Raw genomic sequence first — 17850 nt, 5'->3', positions numbered from 1 at the left:
AATACTGAACCATCTTTCCAGCTCCTCACTATACATTAGCAAACTCAATCCTTGGTCTTCTCTGCATACCTTCAGTGCCAGTTACCAGCTTATTTCCTCTCTGTTCTAGTCACCCCTTTTTGCCTATACTAATGACAGAGTACAAATACTTGTATATGAACATTTACGGCATTAGTCAAATCAGCTGGAAGAGAGACCAAATGTGTGTCCACTTGTAAATTGGATGGATAAAATATCTTTTGATACGAGTATTATTCACCCATCACCAGGAGAACTGTACTCATACATGGTTTAGAGAGGGAGAGTAAGGAGACCATGCCATGTGAAAATGTCAGATGTTATGACTGCCTCTTTATGACTACCCAAGGCAGAATGATCCACTGAACTAAATGAAGACAGGTGCTGACCAAGAGCCAGAGAGAGTGGGGCATTGAAAACTGCTTAAGAGCCCTAGATTTGACCTTGCCTATGAAAATTCTTTGGAACTAGAGGTGATGGCTGTACACCAGAGTTGTATCCTAAATGCTGAAGCCCTTGCCTTAAAATGGCTGGTAGGATCTCATTTCACAAAAAGAGAAAGCAAACTAAAAGCCTTAATAATTGCTGATGATCTGGTGATGGAATTCTGAGCTTATGCAGCTTATGCAAGTCCTCCTGGCAATGATGATGCTAATCATCTATATGGGCCTCAGTTTCCCCATCTGTGTATTAATCAGACTGGATTACATCCCAAGTCCTTAACCAGAAGGGTCTGATCTCATGGAGCCATCCCACCCTTAAGTCATGTGCACATGACAGGCTGGAGCCAGTGTTGCCATGTGGAAAATACTCATCTCAGGTCGACTCTACCCTCTTTTAAGACACTGGGAGAGAAGACTCCATACCTTATGCTTCCACTCACCTAGGACCACTGTGTGTAAGTCGGGACTTGAATGAAAAAGACAATACAAGACATGAAGTGTGTTTATTAGGGAAAACACGACAAACACTCACAAGTGGTTCTCCTGCACACTTAGCCTAGGCTGGGACACAAAAGGATGCCATGACAGAGTCCACTGGGTTTTGCCTATATCACAAAAGAATTTTCAAGGCAGTTCAACTTCAGGCCACAAAAACTACATGGCACCAACATGGAATTAAAAAGCAAGTTGGACTTCAAAGTGCCCCAAATGGCAAAAAATAAGAGGACTATCAGAGGGGTCTCCAAAGCAATCCAGGATGCCATGATGCATCCTGCCCACACACCTTCCTGGGCCCTCAGCACTAACAGTGAGAACTACGAGCCTCTGCTCATTCCCCATAGACACCTCGCCATCCCTGGACAGCATAGGAAACGCTATGTAAGACACAAATGGGACTGGTTATCGGTACCACAAACAGAATACAGAAAACACGGGGCCACATTAGTGATGTTTCAGGAGGGCCCTCCCAGGCACTGAGACGAGGCTTAAAAATACGCTGGCGTAAGCTCTGTCTTCCCTTCTGTAGTTACCACCTGGATTAGGCTTCCTGAGTTTGGCCGTTTGTTCCCAGTGATCCAGTCATGGAAGGTTCTAGAATAAAAAGAGATATTTTTCATTCTTAAAGCAAACTCTGGGCATATGCTAATATTAATAATAATACTAGTGGCCTCAGGTGTGAAGGGCGGTTTCCAGGAGGAGCTATGAGAAAGCCACTAAGGATTCAGGGACATATAGACAGGTCCCCTACGCTCAGTGCCTGACTCGGAATTAATGTAATCTTAGCTTTCACCTTTGCCTTTTCCTAAATGGTCAAAATGTTTCACAGCACAGCAGTATGACTGTAACAAATTTTAGACGATTAACTGTGAGAGACAGACATATGCACCATACACGTGACCCTGAGTACCTACAGGTTCCCAGATTGCTGAGGACTTTGGCATACCCAAAGGTCAGTTAGACCCTTTAAATAAGAGGGCATGCTATCTGCATATAACCCACACACAATCTCCCAGATACTCCCCAAATTACCTCCATATTATTAACAGCATCTCATCTAACACACATGCTACGTAATAAACAGCTGCTAAAACTGTACTGTCGTTAGGGAATAATGACAAGGGGAAAGTCTCCACATACACAGCATAGAAGCATGTCTATCAATGTTTTTGATGTGAAGTTGGCTGAAGTAGCACATGAGAACACACAGATAAGGAAAGCCATCTGATGCTTTATTCCTTCTCGAGTTTAAAAAGAATGCAAACCCATCCTTCAATTTTAGCAAAAGTGTGTGGGGCATCCAAAGCGAAACATAAAAAGCATGCTGTTATAGTAAAATAGATTGGGATTTAAAAAAACCAGTTCTGTGTGGAGACAGGACACCAAGCCTTCCTAGAACAGAAGGAAGACCCTGTTTATAAAGTTTAAAAATCAGGAAAAAAAAAAAAGACCCAAAACTTCTGCAAGAAACAGCAACAAGCAGATGACAGTTTCTAACAGTGAAGCATTTACTTCTGAGCAACATCCACCTGAAGATCCACTGCTAGGATTTCAGACCTCTAAAAGGAAAAGTGCTTGGCTCTTGAAACACTCTGTGATTCCAATGTGCAACCCTGTAGACTAGATTTGATAGTCAGCTGTCAGACACTCAGGCTTCTTCTCTAGACATTGTACAAGCTTGGAAAAGTGTATGGACTCAAAATCCAAAGCACTGCTAAAACATCCTGAAATACTCTCACTGGTCATGGCCCCATCTCTGGGGCTAGGGTTGAGCTGGGTGTCTCTGAGAGTCAGAAATGCCATTTGGAAGTTTCAGGTTTCTATATTCATCACACATGTCTGTCTTGCCTTAGGCCTCCCCAGCAGTGTGGAATGGAAGAGAGAGAAGGCATGCATACCATGGGTGATAAAGAAAATAATTTGTTCAAGTGAGTTTCAAGTGGGTAAAATGAATGATGGAGCAAAGGGTGCCTGGCAGCCCTTGTATGTAACTGGGCATGAATTCAGGCCCAGGAGCCTCAGTGTTGGGTCCAGAGTCTAGATTCTAGGTTAATATGTCACTCAAGCATTGTAGAAATATTGGCCTTTAAAGAGAAATGTAAAAGCAATCACAAGCCAAAGCAAGGTGTCTTCTCAACTTCTCTTTTCAATCAAGCGCTAAAGTGTGACTCCCAGCTTACCATAAGATTAGCAGGCGTGCACATGCCCACAGGCACGTATGTGCACACACAAATAATACAAAATGTTTAGAACAGTGCTTAGCACCTAACTAGCACTATGTGGGTACTTGTTCCAAACATATATAAATTCTCTACATTCAATTTAAATGAGTTCTAACAGTAGGTCAGAATCGCAAACACCCAGTGCAGCCATGAAAGCAGCTATGACCCTGGCACCATAGGGAAGGCCATCTCCTGTAGGAACAGTGACCTAGGCTTCCCATATGAAGGCAGCACCTAGCTATGGTAAGTGCCCAGTAAACCCAGACTTACTAAAGAAAGCTTTAAGGAACTGAGATAAAGGAAACACCAAAAAGTAAGACCACCTCCTTGTCCAGTGAGCTTTCAAACTGTTTCCAGGTTCATTCACAGTTGACTAGGATTTTGTAAACTAAGACCATACACCTGTGGCTCAGCAATGACTGAGACATATGACTGGCAGGTCCTCCTATCTTCCTGCCTCAGAGTTGCTCCTGGATACGTTACCAGTGGTACCCTGGAGACAGGGGTTAATGAACACTTGCTCTGGGTCAGACACACTGCCAAATACTTAACACACATCACCATGTTTCATTCTCTGCAATCATCATGGACCCTCCTTACACAGGCAACAATCTGTGTCCTAGGGCAATTTACAAATATGCTCACTTTGGTCAGAAAGAGATAAGAAAAGGAGTCAGGACTCCTCTCAGGGCTATTAACCCCTCCACACTTCTCCAAGTCCAGCTACCTCAGGCCCTCAGAGCCCCAGAACCTCATCCAGGATCACTGAGAGTCCCCAAATGGCAAGGAACAAAGATTAGAGGCTGCTTAGTCATGCCTCTCCTGTGATACTCACTCAACCAGGAACTCTAAGGGTGTCCAGGAGCTGAAGTCTGCCTCTGGCATTGATTTCCTGTTCATTGGAGTATCCAGGGTAACCCTGCAGTATAGAGATAAGTGTGTCATTTGTGCATCGTCTTTGTAATAACAGGAGTCTGGTTCTTGACCATGAAAAGACAAACACAGCATCAACACTGGGAGCCTCTGGTACTAAGCGTGACATTTACATGGAGAGATCAGACAAGATAATCAGAGACCAACAAGCTGTCCACAGTAACAAAAATCACATTTGAGAGGAATCCAATAAGGCTCTTTGTGACTCACACGTGAGGCAGACAAGAACAAAATGGGGAGAGTCACATTTTATCTTTATGTCAAATACAGCCTGCATCAAAAGTAACTGCTTTATTAAGTCCCCATGTACTCTCTGAAGTATGGCAGAGTCATTTCTAAGGATTTATGTAAATAACATTCCTCAAAATATCAAAATTGTAAAAATATTATTTTTAAGTACATGGCTGCCTTCCAAGAAACTTAGGGCTTTCGGGAAGAGAATACAGAACTGGCACAAAACCTTCGGACATCAGTCAGGACAGCCATGGACACCTTGGTCATAAAACCTCTCAAGTGAAGAACTGGAAAGCGAGCCAGTCTCTGAGTTGCCCCAGGGACCGTTTATAGGACAGGAAGCAAGAAGCCAGTTGGCACTAGAATTCTTCCACTGAGAAAGAACATGTCATGTCCAAGGCAGCAGTGTCTGCCTGAGACAGCTGACAGGGGATTTGCTTTCTGGTCAGTTAGAAATGTCCCCATGCATTCCCATAATCTCCTACATAACCTCCCCACACTGCTGCCCATGCCTGAACACACACACGCACTCACAGGCACACTGACTGTATAGCAATGTGAAAACAGCACTATACGATGTAAAATAAACTGTGTAGGCTTTAAAAGAGTGGGGAAGAGAAGAAAATACAAAAGCGGCAAAACAGACAGACCCTTCATCCCTCAAGACAGATTATCAAAACCCTGAAATACTGCCATGAGCTTAATGGGCCTCCCTGCCCAGATTCTTAGGCTGAAACCTAGCCTGCAGTGTAACAAAAGTATGGTCCTTAAGAGATAATCAGGCCAGGGTGTGGTCCTGTAGATAAACTGGGATGCTTGCAGAAGGGCCTGAGAGAGCCCCTCAGAGAACAGAGAAGGCATTATCAAGGAACAGGTTCTCACCAGAAACCAACCCTGCTGGTATCCTCAACTTGGACTTTCCGGCCTACACAACTGTGCTCACTCAGTTCACTTCTGTGGCTTACAATACCCAGCCTAAGTATCTTGTACAGTAGCAGAGAATACACTACAATAGGAGCTTAAGGGCCTTTGGTAACAAACACTCAAAGCCCTGATAAAAAGAGATCTCAAAAACGTAGGCTTTGTTGGTCTTTCTGTGGGGCTCCTCTCCTCTCTGGGTCTTTCTATATCCCTTTTCTTCCATAAGACTCCCTGAGCTCTGTCTAGAGTTTGGCTGAGAGTCTCTGCTTAGGCTCCCATCCTATTTTTTTTCTCTTCTGAGGCTTCAGGTGTCTTTCTGTTTTACCTTCTGAATGAGAATTGAGCATCTTCCCTAAGGTCTTCCTTGCCGTTAAGCTTCTTTAGGTCTGTAGATTTTACTATGGTTAGCCTGTGTTATATGGCTAATATCCACTTATACATGAGTATATGCCATGTGTGCCTTTCTGCTTCTGGATTACCTCACTCAGATGTAATGATCTTCTCTAATACCAGCCATTTGACTGCAAATTTCATGAGTTCCTTGTTTTTAATAGCTGAGTATTCCATTGCATTCTGTATTCATTCTTCAGTTGAGGGACTTCTGGGTTGTTTCCAGATTCTGGCTGGAATCTGGAATGGAGCTGCTATGGACATAGTTGAGCAAATTTCCTTTTCGTATGATTGAGCATCTTTTATATATATGACATTTTATATAAAATGTAAATTTTTAGACATACATATTTTATGTTTCTATAATGTAATAACCTTTAAATTATATATATGTATATATATAATGGTTGAGCTTCTGCTATTTTTTTAAAATTTTACTGTGGTATTGTATTTTTTATATTTTTCCTTTTCTGTTATTATCATTTATTAAAATTTATTCAATTTGCATTAAAAAAAAACGTCAACACTCAGCAGTGGGCAAGGAGTAATAAGAACTCCCACACACTTACGGGAGCACAGCAATGGCAGCTGACCCGGGTGGCATGCCACTGTTCTTCCCTGCAAGGCTCTGGCAGAGCTGATGGACAGCGCCCTTGGCCATGCCATAGCCGATCATCCCTGGGAAAGTGAAGAAAACCGTTGGTTACAATGATGTTAGATGCTATCTCCTCAGCCTCACTGTTCCCTTAAAACTTAGGCCATAGCTCTGTCCAGCATCCTCACTAGCAGGGTACCCTCACTAGCCCTACCAAAATAACAGCAGAGAAAGGTGATGGGACAGGTGGGCAGGAGTGTGGCCTCTTGACAGTTTCCAAAAATGCATGTTTTTAAAGGACACTGGTGCCACTAGCCATTCCTCTTCCTCAGATGGCACGGAGAAGTACGAAAGGTCTCACGGTCTCACAGTCTCACGCCTGCTTTTCTGATGACTGCAATGGTCACAGAGTCTCTAGCCTTGGTCATCCATGCATACACAAAAGTGGCAACTCACACCTCAACCCATGACCAGGGCTCCAATGAGGACCAAAGAGGAAATTGACCTGGAAAAAGCCAGGAAGGTCACAGAGGGTGCAGGTGGTGCAAGGACTGCTGAGCTGAGGAGGGCCTGGCTTTGCAAGGGCAGGCTTGACTAAGGGCCTGCCCCGCAACATAGAGGAAGGTGCTTTCCCACACGCTCCCTCCTATTCAGCACCACTCACAGTATCCTCACCAGCACAGTCATTTTCACTGTGGAGCAGGAATCTACTGTCCATTGGGGCATTCCAAACATACAGAGCAACAGACTATATTCTGACATGGCTGCCTGTCACAGCTCTGACCATGACATTATTTCTGTATATAATCTTCATGCTCATCACCATCATCATCCTGCTGCCTATAAAGGCTGGTGCTCAAAAGGGATTGTTTGCTTCCAGGCACCAAACCCCCACTTATCCTTCATATAGCACTGAGCCTCCTCTGGCCAGGAATCCCCAGATTCAGTGCTAGGCACATGAAGAAATGCAAGGCAGCTCACTGACTCCAAGGGTAAAAACCAGGATCCAGGTTAAAAGTCAAGACTAAGGGCACACACTGGTTCCTCGGCTCTGTGATTCAAGGAGCATCAGCAGCCCTCCTGGCCACCAGCCATCACTACATGTGAGTGCAGTGAGCTCTGGAAGCCCAGGGCCTCAGTTCCCATGGAGCCGAGTTACAGGTGGTTGTGAGCTGCCTGGTGTGAGAACTGGGAACCCAACTTAGGTCCTCTGCAAGAGTATCATGTGCTGTTAACTGCTGAGCCATCTCTCCAACTGCTGTTTGTTTTTTAAAACAGGGTCTCATCATGTAGTCCTGGCTAGATAAGAACCAGCTATGGAGAGTAGGCTTGACCACAAACTTGTAGCAATCCTACCTCTGCCTATGAATTACTAACATGAGTCACCATGCCCAGCCTCAGAGAAAGGAATTTGTTTGTTTGTTTGTTTGTTTGTTTTAGTGTGTGTAAGAGAGAGACTGTGCACGTGTGCTCTCAGCATAGCACATGTATGGAAATCAGATGACAGCTTGTGGAAAATGTTCCTCTCCTTCCATCATGAGAGTCCTGAGGATCAAATTCAGGTTATCAGTCTTGGTGGCAAGTGCCTTTGCCCACATAGCTCATTTCTCCAGCCCTCAAGATATTTTTTTTTATTTATATGAATGTGGTGGTCATGGTGGCACACACCTGTCATCCCAGCAATTGAAATGTGAGTTCAAGTCCATTCCAGACTGCATACACAAGATGAAACCCTGTCTTAAAAACACTGTGTCTAATATAAAAGTGTGTGAATGAAAACAGAGGTGTGAAGTGGATGCACAAAAGGAACACATACAGATGCTTGCAAAGGATGACTGAAGTCGACAATTGACTGTACCTGGGGCGTACTGCAGGGATCGGCAGTAGAGCAGGTGCCAGCCTCCCTGTTAAGTGTATGTCTTTCAGCACCATGTGAATGTTTCCTACATGCACTGGCTAAAACAGGCTAACAAACGCACACAAATACAAACAGTACATTGCCATCCACCTTCTCTCTGAAGTTCTGTGAGCCCCTGATCACATCAGTCCCTCCACAGACTGTTTTCAGGGACAGAATCTTCTCTCCTCTCGTTTTCTCCAGTTGACTCACCCAGAGCATTTGCTTAGCTAGTAATTTAGCGGCACAGGCTTCCTGCTCCCTGCTGCTGTGGCCGGCCCTCAACACACAGTCAACAGTCACTATACCATTCAGATCAACCTGCCATCTGCCAGCTCAGGCCTCACTTCCCAGCCAGGTAGTCTCACACAAGCCACCTAGAATCATAAAGGCTTTTTTCACCTGTAATCAAGGGACAATCATTTTCCTATTTTCTAAGTACCTCTGGTGAGTCAAAAAAATATCAGGCATACTTACAGAATGCCTAAAATCTCACACTTTAAAAATCAATTTACCAAGGTATACTATGCATAAAAAACTGTAATGTTCAGGGCATCCCTTTTGAGCACTTCTTGACACAAGCACACAGGCTCCCTTAAGCTTCCTCTCCTACAACTCACTGAGGCTCTGCTGACTGAGGTCAGGGATGCTATTGTCACTGATGGCCTGCAAATGCAATAGCTAAAGAAGCACCCCACATCCAGACAGACCAGTCCAGGAACCAATCACTGACCAGCTTCAGCAACAGCACTGATTGTCAAAGAGGGTCAAGGTCTCAGGAAGTTCCTTGGAAGCATATTTCACCATCCTCAGCTTCTCTGTCTAATCAGAGGGTAGGAAGTCGATGGTTTAAAATACAACAAACTCAGCAAAGGACAGGGAGCTCTCTAACTTTCCACTCCAACATTGTATGGGCTAGGAAGCTTTGGGAGGAAAGAAATGAGCAAACCAGCAACCAGCTTAAGTCAACAGAACAACACAGGTATGAAATCATTTGCAAAATATAAAAAAGTGCATACAATTATGATGAATGCTTTCTTGCAAATTATAACACGATCATACAGTCCAAGAGTGGCTTCCAATCACAGCCCAGAATGGCTGCGGAGCAGAAGGATCATTAAGATGAACTATAATGTGGAACCATCTGTACTTATAAACCAAAGGAAACGGGAGCCTGCTTTGTCCTTTAGAAAAATTAGTCTTTCAGTCCTGGGCTTTTGTCTTTTAAATGTCAATCTATTACTCATTTCTTTATTTACTTTCTGGTGCCTCTGCCCTATGTCACCTTTAATAAAAACCAGCTTTCAACCAGACAGACATCTAACATTTACACAGCTTTAATTACTGCAACAGCCATAGACCTGCTAGCTCTTATGCGCTGTGAAATGCAATGAGCAGCAAGAAATTACTAATTAGCAAGAGACTCGTGGTTCAGTGAGTTACATTAAAACTGAGAAGGTGCTCCAATTCTCTACCGCTTAGATTTTTAAAACTATACACTTTAAACCCAGGTAGTACAGATGAGACTTACTGCCCACCCCTCTGTGTCCCCTACTTAAAGCCCTTTAGCCTTGGCCCTAAAGGAATGACTTAAAATGTATGAGTTAAAATGTACCCTGTCACCCAAATTTGTATGCTGTCCTAACCCCCTCTAATTTAGAAAGTTACTGTACTTAGAGACAGGGTCTTCACAGTGGTAATTAAGTTAAAGTGAGGGTGCAGCCCTCATCTGGAATGACCAAGTGCTTCTAAGGATGATCACTCAGGATGCAAGCCAGTGAGTAAGGCCTCAAAACCTACCTACCAACATCCTGGTCTTGTATATCTCACCTCCTGAATTGTTAGGGAACATGTCTGTTGGTTGAGCAAGCCAAGGCATGGGAGCCCCAGCAAACAAATACAGGGAATAAGAAATGCAAAAGAAAGGGTCTTCGTGGTAGAATGAAAATAGCACACAATTTAGAAATGATAAGGGGTTTGATTCAAAATATATTAACTACATAGTAAATAATTGTAGGCAATTTATTTAACTCTCTAAATTTTGTTTTCCTAAGCAACAAACTGAAAAGGTAACAATGAAAAGGTATACCAGGATTCAACAAAATGTGTGAAGTGGAAAGTATATATAATCATATTTGATATTTGGTATGGATAGAGTAAGACCTGCCATGTGACAGACACTATCTACGTGTCAACAACTCTGTGGTTGCTCTTAAGTTAGGTCATATTGTCACCGTTTTACAATTAAAGAAACTGTGGCAGAAATTTAGTCAGAGAATCAGGGTCAAGAATCCATCTGCCAGGATCCTTCCTGGGGATAAGATTAAGACTGCAGTCAATCCACCCAATGGGAAGGCCCCTTAGGGTGCTAAGGGATCTGCACCTCCTCGACATAAGATGTATCCAATAGCTACAGTGGGAGAATCACACTGCACATGTGGAAAAATGAAGGCTTACCAGGAGTCCCATCCAAGGCAGCTTTGGCTCCAGCCAGAGTCAAGAGACCTCCTTCCTTCAGGTGCTTTGTAGCCAAGTGGCTGGAGATGGTGGATGTCCATATACTTTGCTTCCACATCAGGTCACAGTTTTTAAAGAGTGCTGGGGAAAGGGACAAAAAAAAAAATGCTCATCATTTCCAGAGAAGACACTCACACTGGCCCGCACGACAGGGAGCCCTCCAGGCCCTGACAGTCTACCGGGGTCTAATAAGAGCAGCACAGGGCTCAATGGTCAGAGGCACAAATTCAATACAGGCCACAGGTCTCCAGAGTCTTGGCTTTCTCACCTGCTAACTGCCAAATTTGTAGCCAAATAAATTTTAGCAAATGAATCTGGGGTCAGCAGACTCACCAGACTGTCATGGCTTCAAAATGATTTTACTTTCAGGAAGGCCATTAGATTTATAATAGGAGCTCCTATCCCTATTCTGGCATCTACACACAATAAAAATCCATGAAACAATCACCCTACAGCCATAAAGAGAGTTTTTACAGAGTTACATTTTCATGGATAAAGTTAATGAGAGCCTTTAAAAATCTGTAAAAGAGGGCTGAAACAGCAACTGTTTCACAGCTGTGTTAGCCCTCTAGCCCTGCCAGAGACTCAGAAGGTACAGGTAGTTACACGTGTCACACTGTCAGTCTCCCCAGCCCTAGCTCTCAGGCTATCTTGACCTCCCACCTTACACCATGGTATAATGCTGGAAGAACACCATCACTAAACACCAAACTTGGCCTCTGAACTTCCCAGCCTGCAGAACTGTGAGTAGTTCAATCCCTACAAATTACCCACTTCTATCATCACAAATCAAACGAAGAGACAGGGCTGTGGAAAGTATCCTAAGAGACAAACAGAAAACCAATGGGCCTGGGGCTTCAGCTATACCAGAGCCATGACAGCTAGACAAAGAGTAGAGCAGAAGCAATAATTAACTTGGAAAAGGACTCACACTTGGATTTGGCATTGCCCCCAGCCCATCCTCCAGCCACACAGAGAATTGCGTCCACCTTCTGGTCACCTAGGAGTTTTCCGACCTCAGCAGTGACCTTAAACAAAAGAGCCACAAAGATGCACAAACTGGAAGGTGAGCTGAAATGGATTTTTGTTTTCTCTTTCTATTCTTTTTCAGCCAGTTTACAAACCCCACAATTGGCTCAGGAAATTAGATTGAAGAAGGTCTGCACATTTTGGATAGTAAAGCCAACAACCTTCAATATGACTTTCATAAAATACTGCCACTGCATAAACATTGTAAGAAGCAGGGACATAAACACTTCCTGGAATCAAATAATAAAGAGAAAAAAAGGTTTTTAATTTTTTAAATTTTTCTTCACAATTTATTCATTAAATATCCCAATTGAAAGCCCCTCCCTCAACTCACCCAGTTCCACCCTCCCTCCCTCTTCCCCTAGTCCACTGAAAGGGGGAGTTCTCCACTATTGCCATCTGCCCATAGCTTGTTAAGTCTTATCAGGACTGCTTGGATCCTCTTCCTCCATGGCCTAGCAAGACTGCATCATCAGGGGTGAATGATCAGAGAGCAGTCAACTGAGTTGATGCTAGAGACAGCCCCTGATCCCCTCACTCAGAAATCCACATGGAGACTGAGCTTCCAATCGGCCATCTCTGAGCAGGGGGTCTAGGTCCTCTCCATGCATGGTCCTCCTTTGGTACATCAGTCTCTGCAGTACCCTCTGGGCTCAGATCTTTTAGTTTTGTTGGTCTCCTGTGGGGCTCCTTTCCCTCTAATCCCACCCCTCTCTTCCTCCATATGACTCCCTGCTGAACCTCATGACAAACAGGTGAAGTTCTGGTATGCGCCTTTCCAGATTTTCCTCAGGAATCATAGACTCATGATCTGAGAAAGGTCCATTCCACTCGCCCTACCCCACCCAAAACAAAAACCACTTCAACAAAGAAATATCATTAAGAAACACAAGAGAAAAAAAAAAGTCAACAGCAAAATGCTAGTTTGTGCTGAGTACAAGTACAATGTATCCACTCACTCTCATTATTATGTGTTAAAAGGGCAATCTGACAGACAGGCCATACTGGCCAGCCAGCCACTGTGGCTCTTATTCGCTGCAATGTCTGCAGTCATTGTGTTCAATATGCTCCATCTTTGGAAAACTCTCAAGACCCAATGTCTCTCCAGCAACACCTCCATTGAACCATTCCTGCTTTTCTGAAGACTCAAGTTGTTCCTTCAAAGGGAACACCTGGCCAGTGAAGATCAAGCTTTTCCTGTACTCCATACCTAGTGCTTCCCTTTTATGTAGAGTCTAGAATCCTGTACCTTTTATTTAATCTAGCACATTATTTGTTGACCTTCCTGTGGCCCTGGACAATCCTAGAGGCCCCTCCCTTCTTTCAGAAGCCAAGTCTCTCTAGCAAGAACCTGACTGCCTGAGGTTGTATCATCTGGATGGGCACAGAACCCATGCCACCTGACCTACTCTTCTAGAAGCACCACAACTATGAACCCTCTCTTTAACACCTGCTTCATTCTTTCAATAAGGTAAGGCAATTCCACATTCTAGCCTCTAATATCTTGCTTTTTGCACAAGAGTCTTCTAGAGATTCAATTCTCATCTTGCTTCTGCATCTCTTGTCCCTGGATGAATTTCTTGACCAGGAGACCAATTTCCCATGTGTTAGGATTAAATTTCCTTTTCTGGTGCCTCAAAATTCAAAATCAAGTATCATGTAGTTGGCCGAGAAATTCACAATGGGATGAAAGGAAGTAGAGATTTGAAAAGCTAAGATTATAATAAGGCATTTTGCCCTGCTGATACATTCGATCAGCAAGTCTCAAGTGTGGATAATTTGACATTCCAAAACCTATATAGTGGCTAACACAATGGCTTAGCAAATAAAAGTGCTTCCTGTTAGCCGAGTTAGACCCCTGTATACAGTGGTAGAAGGCAAGAACTGACTACCAAAGTTACCCTCCGGTCTCCATACATCAATTATGGCATGTGCGCCTACATTAACATTCTCAGTCAGTCATTTACCTCCTTTTCTTCCTTCTCTCTGATAAGGACAATAGCAATAGTGATAATAAGTAGATAAGCCCACATTGACAACAGAACTTATATTAAATAAGAACTGAGAAGACATTGAAAGCAGAAACCACACCTGGAAGGACTATGGCTCCCCAAGACCAGGCATTGCTCTTCTCAGGAGTTTAGCTTTTATTGCTTTTCCCACAGGATGCTATTTTGCTTTCAGGCAGTTTGGCTCATTAGGTAAGAGCACAACCATAAAGTCCACTGCCCAGGCTCAAACCTCAGCATGTCACTCTCCTATCTGTGTGACCTTAGGCAAAGACTGAGATCTTCCTGCGCATCTTTCCCACATTTGGGATTTAAAATGGTCAAGGAACGTGAAACCTCAGCCAGTGCTGAGACCACCAGAGAAGGTGCGTTTACAACAAAGCAGACCTACTTACAGACTGAGTTTGTGTGGGGAAATTCTTGTCCTATCTGTAGCACTAACTACCTTCTCAGACTGTCACTTACTGGATAAAACCTAGTGAAACCCACTATGAAATGACCCACTTGCTTGCCCATCCAGTAGTTCTGAAAACAGAGAAGGGAGTGGTTATTTCCTTGGGAATGAGGGTGGGAGCACTGGCCTGAGTCTTCCAGGCACCATGTCAGAAGGGCTGTTCCAGAGGCAGGACTGCTAAAGAACATCTAAGACATCCATCAAATTGGCAATGGCATTCCTTCTAAGGAGTAGCAGTATCTTGGAGGAAAGGTGATCTTACCTTTATTTATTATTTCTAGAGTTTTATTATTTTTCCTGTTTTACAATTTGCACATAATTTCATAACTGAAAATAATATGTCCTGTTAGTATTTATGCATTGAACCAGGGTAACTTCACTTTTCAAAATATATCAGACCTACAAAGATGCTTAACCACTCTGTTCTTGTTAAATAGTAAAGGAAAAAAATTAATTTAAGAAAAAAAACCCTCAAGTATACAATAGAGAAACTAAGAAAGCCACAGCCAACCAACAAAATAAAATATTATAGATCAGCAAAGTGTTTAAGTGAGACAAAGTACTTAAAGAACACTTTTTAAAAACAACAACAAATATAAAACATAAGACATGCAAAAGCAGTAATACACAGCATGCATAAAGACAAGGAATCTTGGCATAATAAGCCAGTAAGAACTGAATCCTCGAATTCACCTTTGTTTTTACTTTTGTTTTTCACCTTTTCTAAGTTTTCCTCTAGAGGATTTCAGAATTGGCAGACAAAGAGCACAGCCAGGGAAACCCCCTCTGGGCCTCTCCTGTCACCACGAGGGCTCTTTTAGAGTTACCTGGTCAGCCTGCTCTGTAAATGAGTCTGACATTTTAACAACGACACTGGCACTGGCCTCTTCGTTCTCCACCACGTCGATGCTGGCGACCCACTGGAGCAAGAAAAACAATTTTGGGAAGAGTCAGTGAGCTGTTAGTTCTCTAAAGAGCCACACCTAGAAATGGGAGCATCGAGAAAGTGGCCAGGCTCAAACTGAAATGCATGGGACCAGAAATATTTCCAGTTTGCAACTTGGGATTCAGTCTCAAATATTTGCACATACTCACCTTGGGGATGGGACTAAAGTCTAAACACAAACTTGACATGTTTCCTATACATTGTTTACTCGAAGTCTAAAAGTAATTTTACACAGTACTTTTAATAGCCTTGAACACTAACAGGTTTCCTGGCATTAAACTTCCTATCCGGGGCATAATAAATACAGCCCTTAAAAAGCTTAAGATTTAGAAGCTTTTCAGATTTTTGGGTACTTAACATGTAAACAAAAACCCACTAGAGAAAGGAAATAACTGATCTCCCAGACATCCTTCAGGGACCGCCTGCAGTTGGTCCACCTTCCCTCACACTTCATCACAGCTCAGAGTGCTCCAAACACAGTCCCTTCCCTGCTGCACTCTCAAAACAAACCCCACATGAAGCTAGAGACACCAGAGGTCACTCTGTGATCTCTGCCACAAATCCTTAAACCTGCTAACACAGGAGCTAGCACAGCTACAAACAACACGGAGTGGAAGGGAAAGAATGAGTCATCCAGAAAATGGCAGATGCTGAAATTCAAACTATGCATGTTACGCGTTATTCTTTCATTGTATAAAACCATCTCAAAATATAAAACTCTTCGTAATTCACAGAGACACATGGACATCCAGCTGTCCTATAGAAGACCCCTGCTCTGCAGGAGAGACAGATGGGCATGCAGTGTGGATGTCCAATTCAGGAATTAATGCTGCCTCTGCCACAAAGTGGCAATCACCTTCACCGTAGAAAGCAGGTGAATAATTAACAGGGTTAGTAAGAACAAAATGAGATGGAGCATGTTCACTCCTGCCATCACTGAACTTTTCTTCAGAAACCTCCAGGTCCTTCAGACTGAAAAGCCCAGATGTCAGTATCTACCTTTAGGGCAATTACAGCATCATTCAACACTCATTACTTGTGTACCACAAACCATGGGGAATAACACTGACACAAAGTCAGCTGCGCCCCAACCCTGTCTAGGGATCGGGGAAAGAAAGGGAAACAGAATTAGGGGCAAATTAGCACATCAGACTCAATGCAGAAGCCAAAGAAGAACAATGTTTACTGGATGGCACCTGGTTCATGCTCAGCTGCCTCCTAGGCATAGTGACACCCATAATTGGCCAAGTCCTCCCACATCAACCATCCACCAAGTCTAACTCTCACAGACATGGCCACAGGCAGATTGATCTGAGCAATTCATCAATCGATGCTGCCTCTTCCAGAGTAACTCTAGCTTGCCGATGTGACAATAAAAGACAACCGGCACAGGAGGACCAATGAAGTTAGAGTCAGGGAGAGCTGATGTGTACGAGTACAGGGCCCAGTAGAGGCAGACACACCTCATGCTGCTTTTGTCTCCACTCTACATCTTTGCAGATCGTGGAAGACATCCCGGTCTTCCAATGTTCTAACAGGTAGTGGAATTATTCTTCTACCACGCTTAAGTCAAAACAAAATCCTGTGTCTGTCCCTGTAGTCTCACAGGAAGGTGCATTAAACCACAGGGCTGACTCCTATGCTGAGCCATGCTGATCCCTACTAAAAGGCAGGGGCCAAGATCAGCTATGCACCCATTTGCCACCCTCCGGAATTGGACACCTGACTAGGCACACTATTTGAAATACCGTGTACTAAGTAAAGATGTCAGCAGCTGCGGGGCTGAGCCTTTGACTGCCAGTTCCAACAGGGCTAAAGCAACAAGGGTAATAATTAGCTAAAGTGTCGGTAACAGTTGACATTTAAACGGCTTTTACCTATTATCTCACTTATTCATCACGACTGGCCCAAAAGTAAATAGGAACATTATCGTCATTTTATTTTTGAAGGAACTGAGGCTAGCGGGCATTAGGTAATCAATTCAAGGTCACTAGGCTAGTAACTTAGTGCAGAGTCTCCCAGTCTTCTGCCTTTTCCTCTCCCAAATCTCTCACACCGCTTCTCTTCCCGCCCGAGTCACGCCGGACCTTCTGGGCCTGGAGGAGCCCTAGGGAGTACTTACACCCCACGCTCCATTCAGGGCAAAGGCCGGGCACCTGCGGCCCAGAGGAGACTGGTGCAAACGCGTGTTGCCTAGTCTCGGGTGCACAGGGCCGGCAGTCCCCGATGCCTGCTCCCCGACCCGAACCATCCACGCCAAGTGCCTGCCGCTGGCAGCGGCTGTCCCGCAGCATTACCCAGTTGCGCGCCCGGAAGGCCTGTACGCAGCGCGAGCCCAGAGCGCCCCTGCCGCCGTACACCAGCACCCGGCGTGCCTCGCCCGAAGCCGCCATCCTGCTCCCTACAGGCTCCCGCCGTGCTGAACGCGAAGCCCAAACGCCCTCCTTTGCTCTCCGCTAAACCAACGCGGAACTCAGGAAGGTTGGCCAGAACGCCCGCCCCCTACCTGTGCCCCGCCCCCGAGGCTCTGCCCCGGGGCGGAGACAGAGACCTCTCATAGCCACGCCCTCCGCTTCGACCAATAAGAGCGTGGGAGCTGGAGCGCGTGAGCTCGACTGTGCCCCGCCCTAAGGCTGAGCGGCATTAAACCACGCCTCCCTCCCGTGAGCCAGTAGGCGCTCAGCAGCTACAGCACGCGTTTTCTACTTCGCCCCGCCCATCTTCCCCGCCGCAAGCCAATAGGA

The 17850-nt window shown here is 44.5% G+C and overlaps 1 protein-coding gene across 1 annotated transcript; it reads right to left on the bottom strand.

The window, feature by feature from the left end:
* Positions 1-947: 947 nt before the first annotated feature.
* Positions 948-17625, bottom strand: Qdpr (quinoid dihydropteridine reductase). Its single transcript, XM_021664398.2, has 7 exons — positions 17404-17625; positions 14988-15080; positions 11600-11696; positions 10609-10749; positions 6229-6337; positions 4017-4100; positions 948-1553 (listed from the first exon to the last, which is right to left on the bottom strand). The coding sequence occupies exons 1-7, from the start codon at positions 17497-17499 to the stop codon at positions 1448-1450; spliced, it is 726 nt and encodes a 241-aa protein (XP_021520073.1). The 5' UTR covers positions 17500-17625; the 3' UTR covers positions 948-1447.
* Between the last annotated feature and the right edge of the window lie 225 nt (positions 17626-17850).

Source organism: Meriones unguiculatus, chromosome 12 (genome assembly GCF_030254825.1).
Source record: "Meriones unguiculatus strain TT.TT164.6M chromosome 12, Bangor_MerUng_6.1, whole genome shotgun sequence".
Lineage (NCBI taxonomy): Eukaryota > Metazoa > Chordata > Mammalia > Rodentia > Muridae > Meriones > Meriones unguiculatus.
The sequence above is the reverse complement of the archived record's forward strand: the minus strand, read 5'-3'. Positions and strand labels throughout refer to the sequence as shown.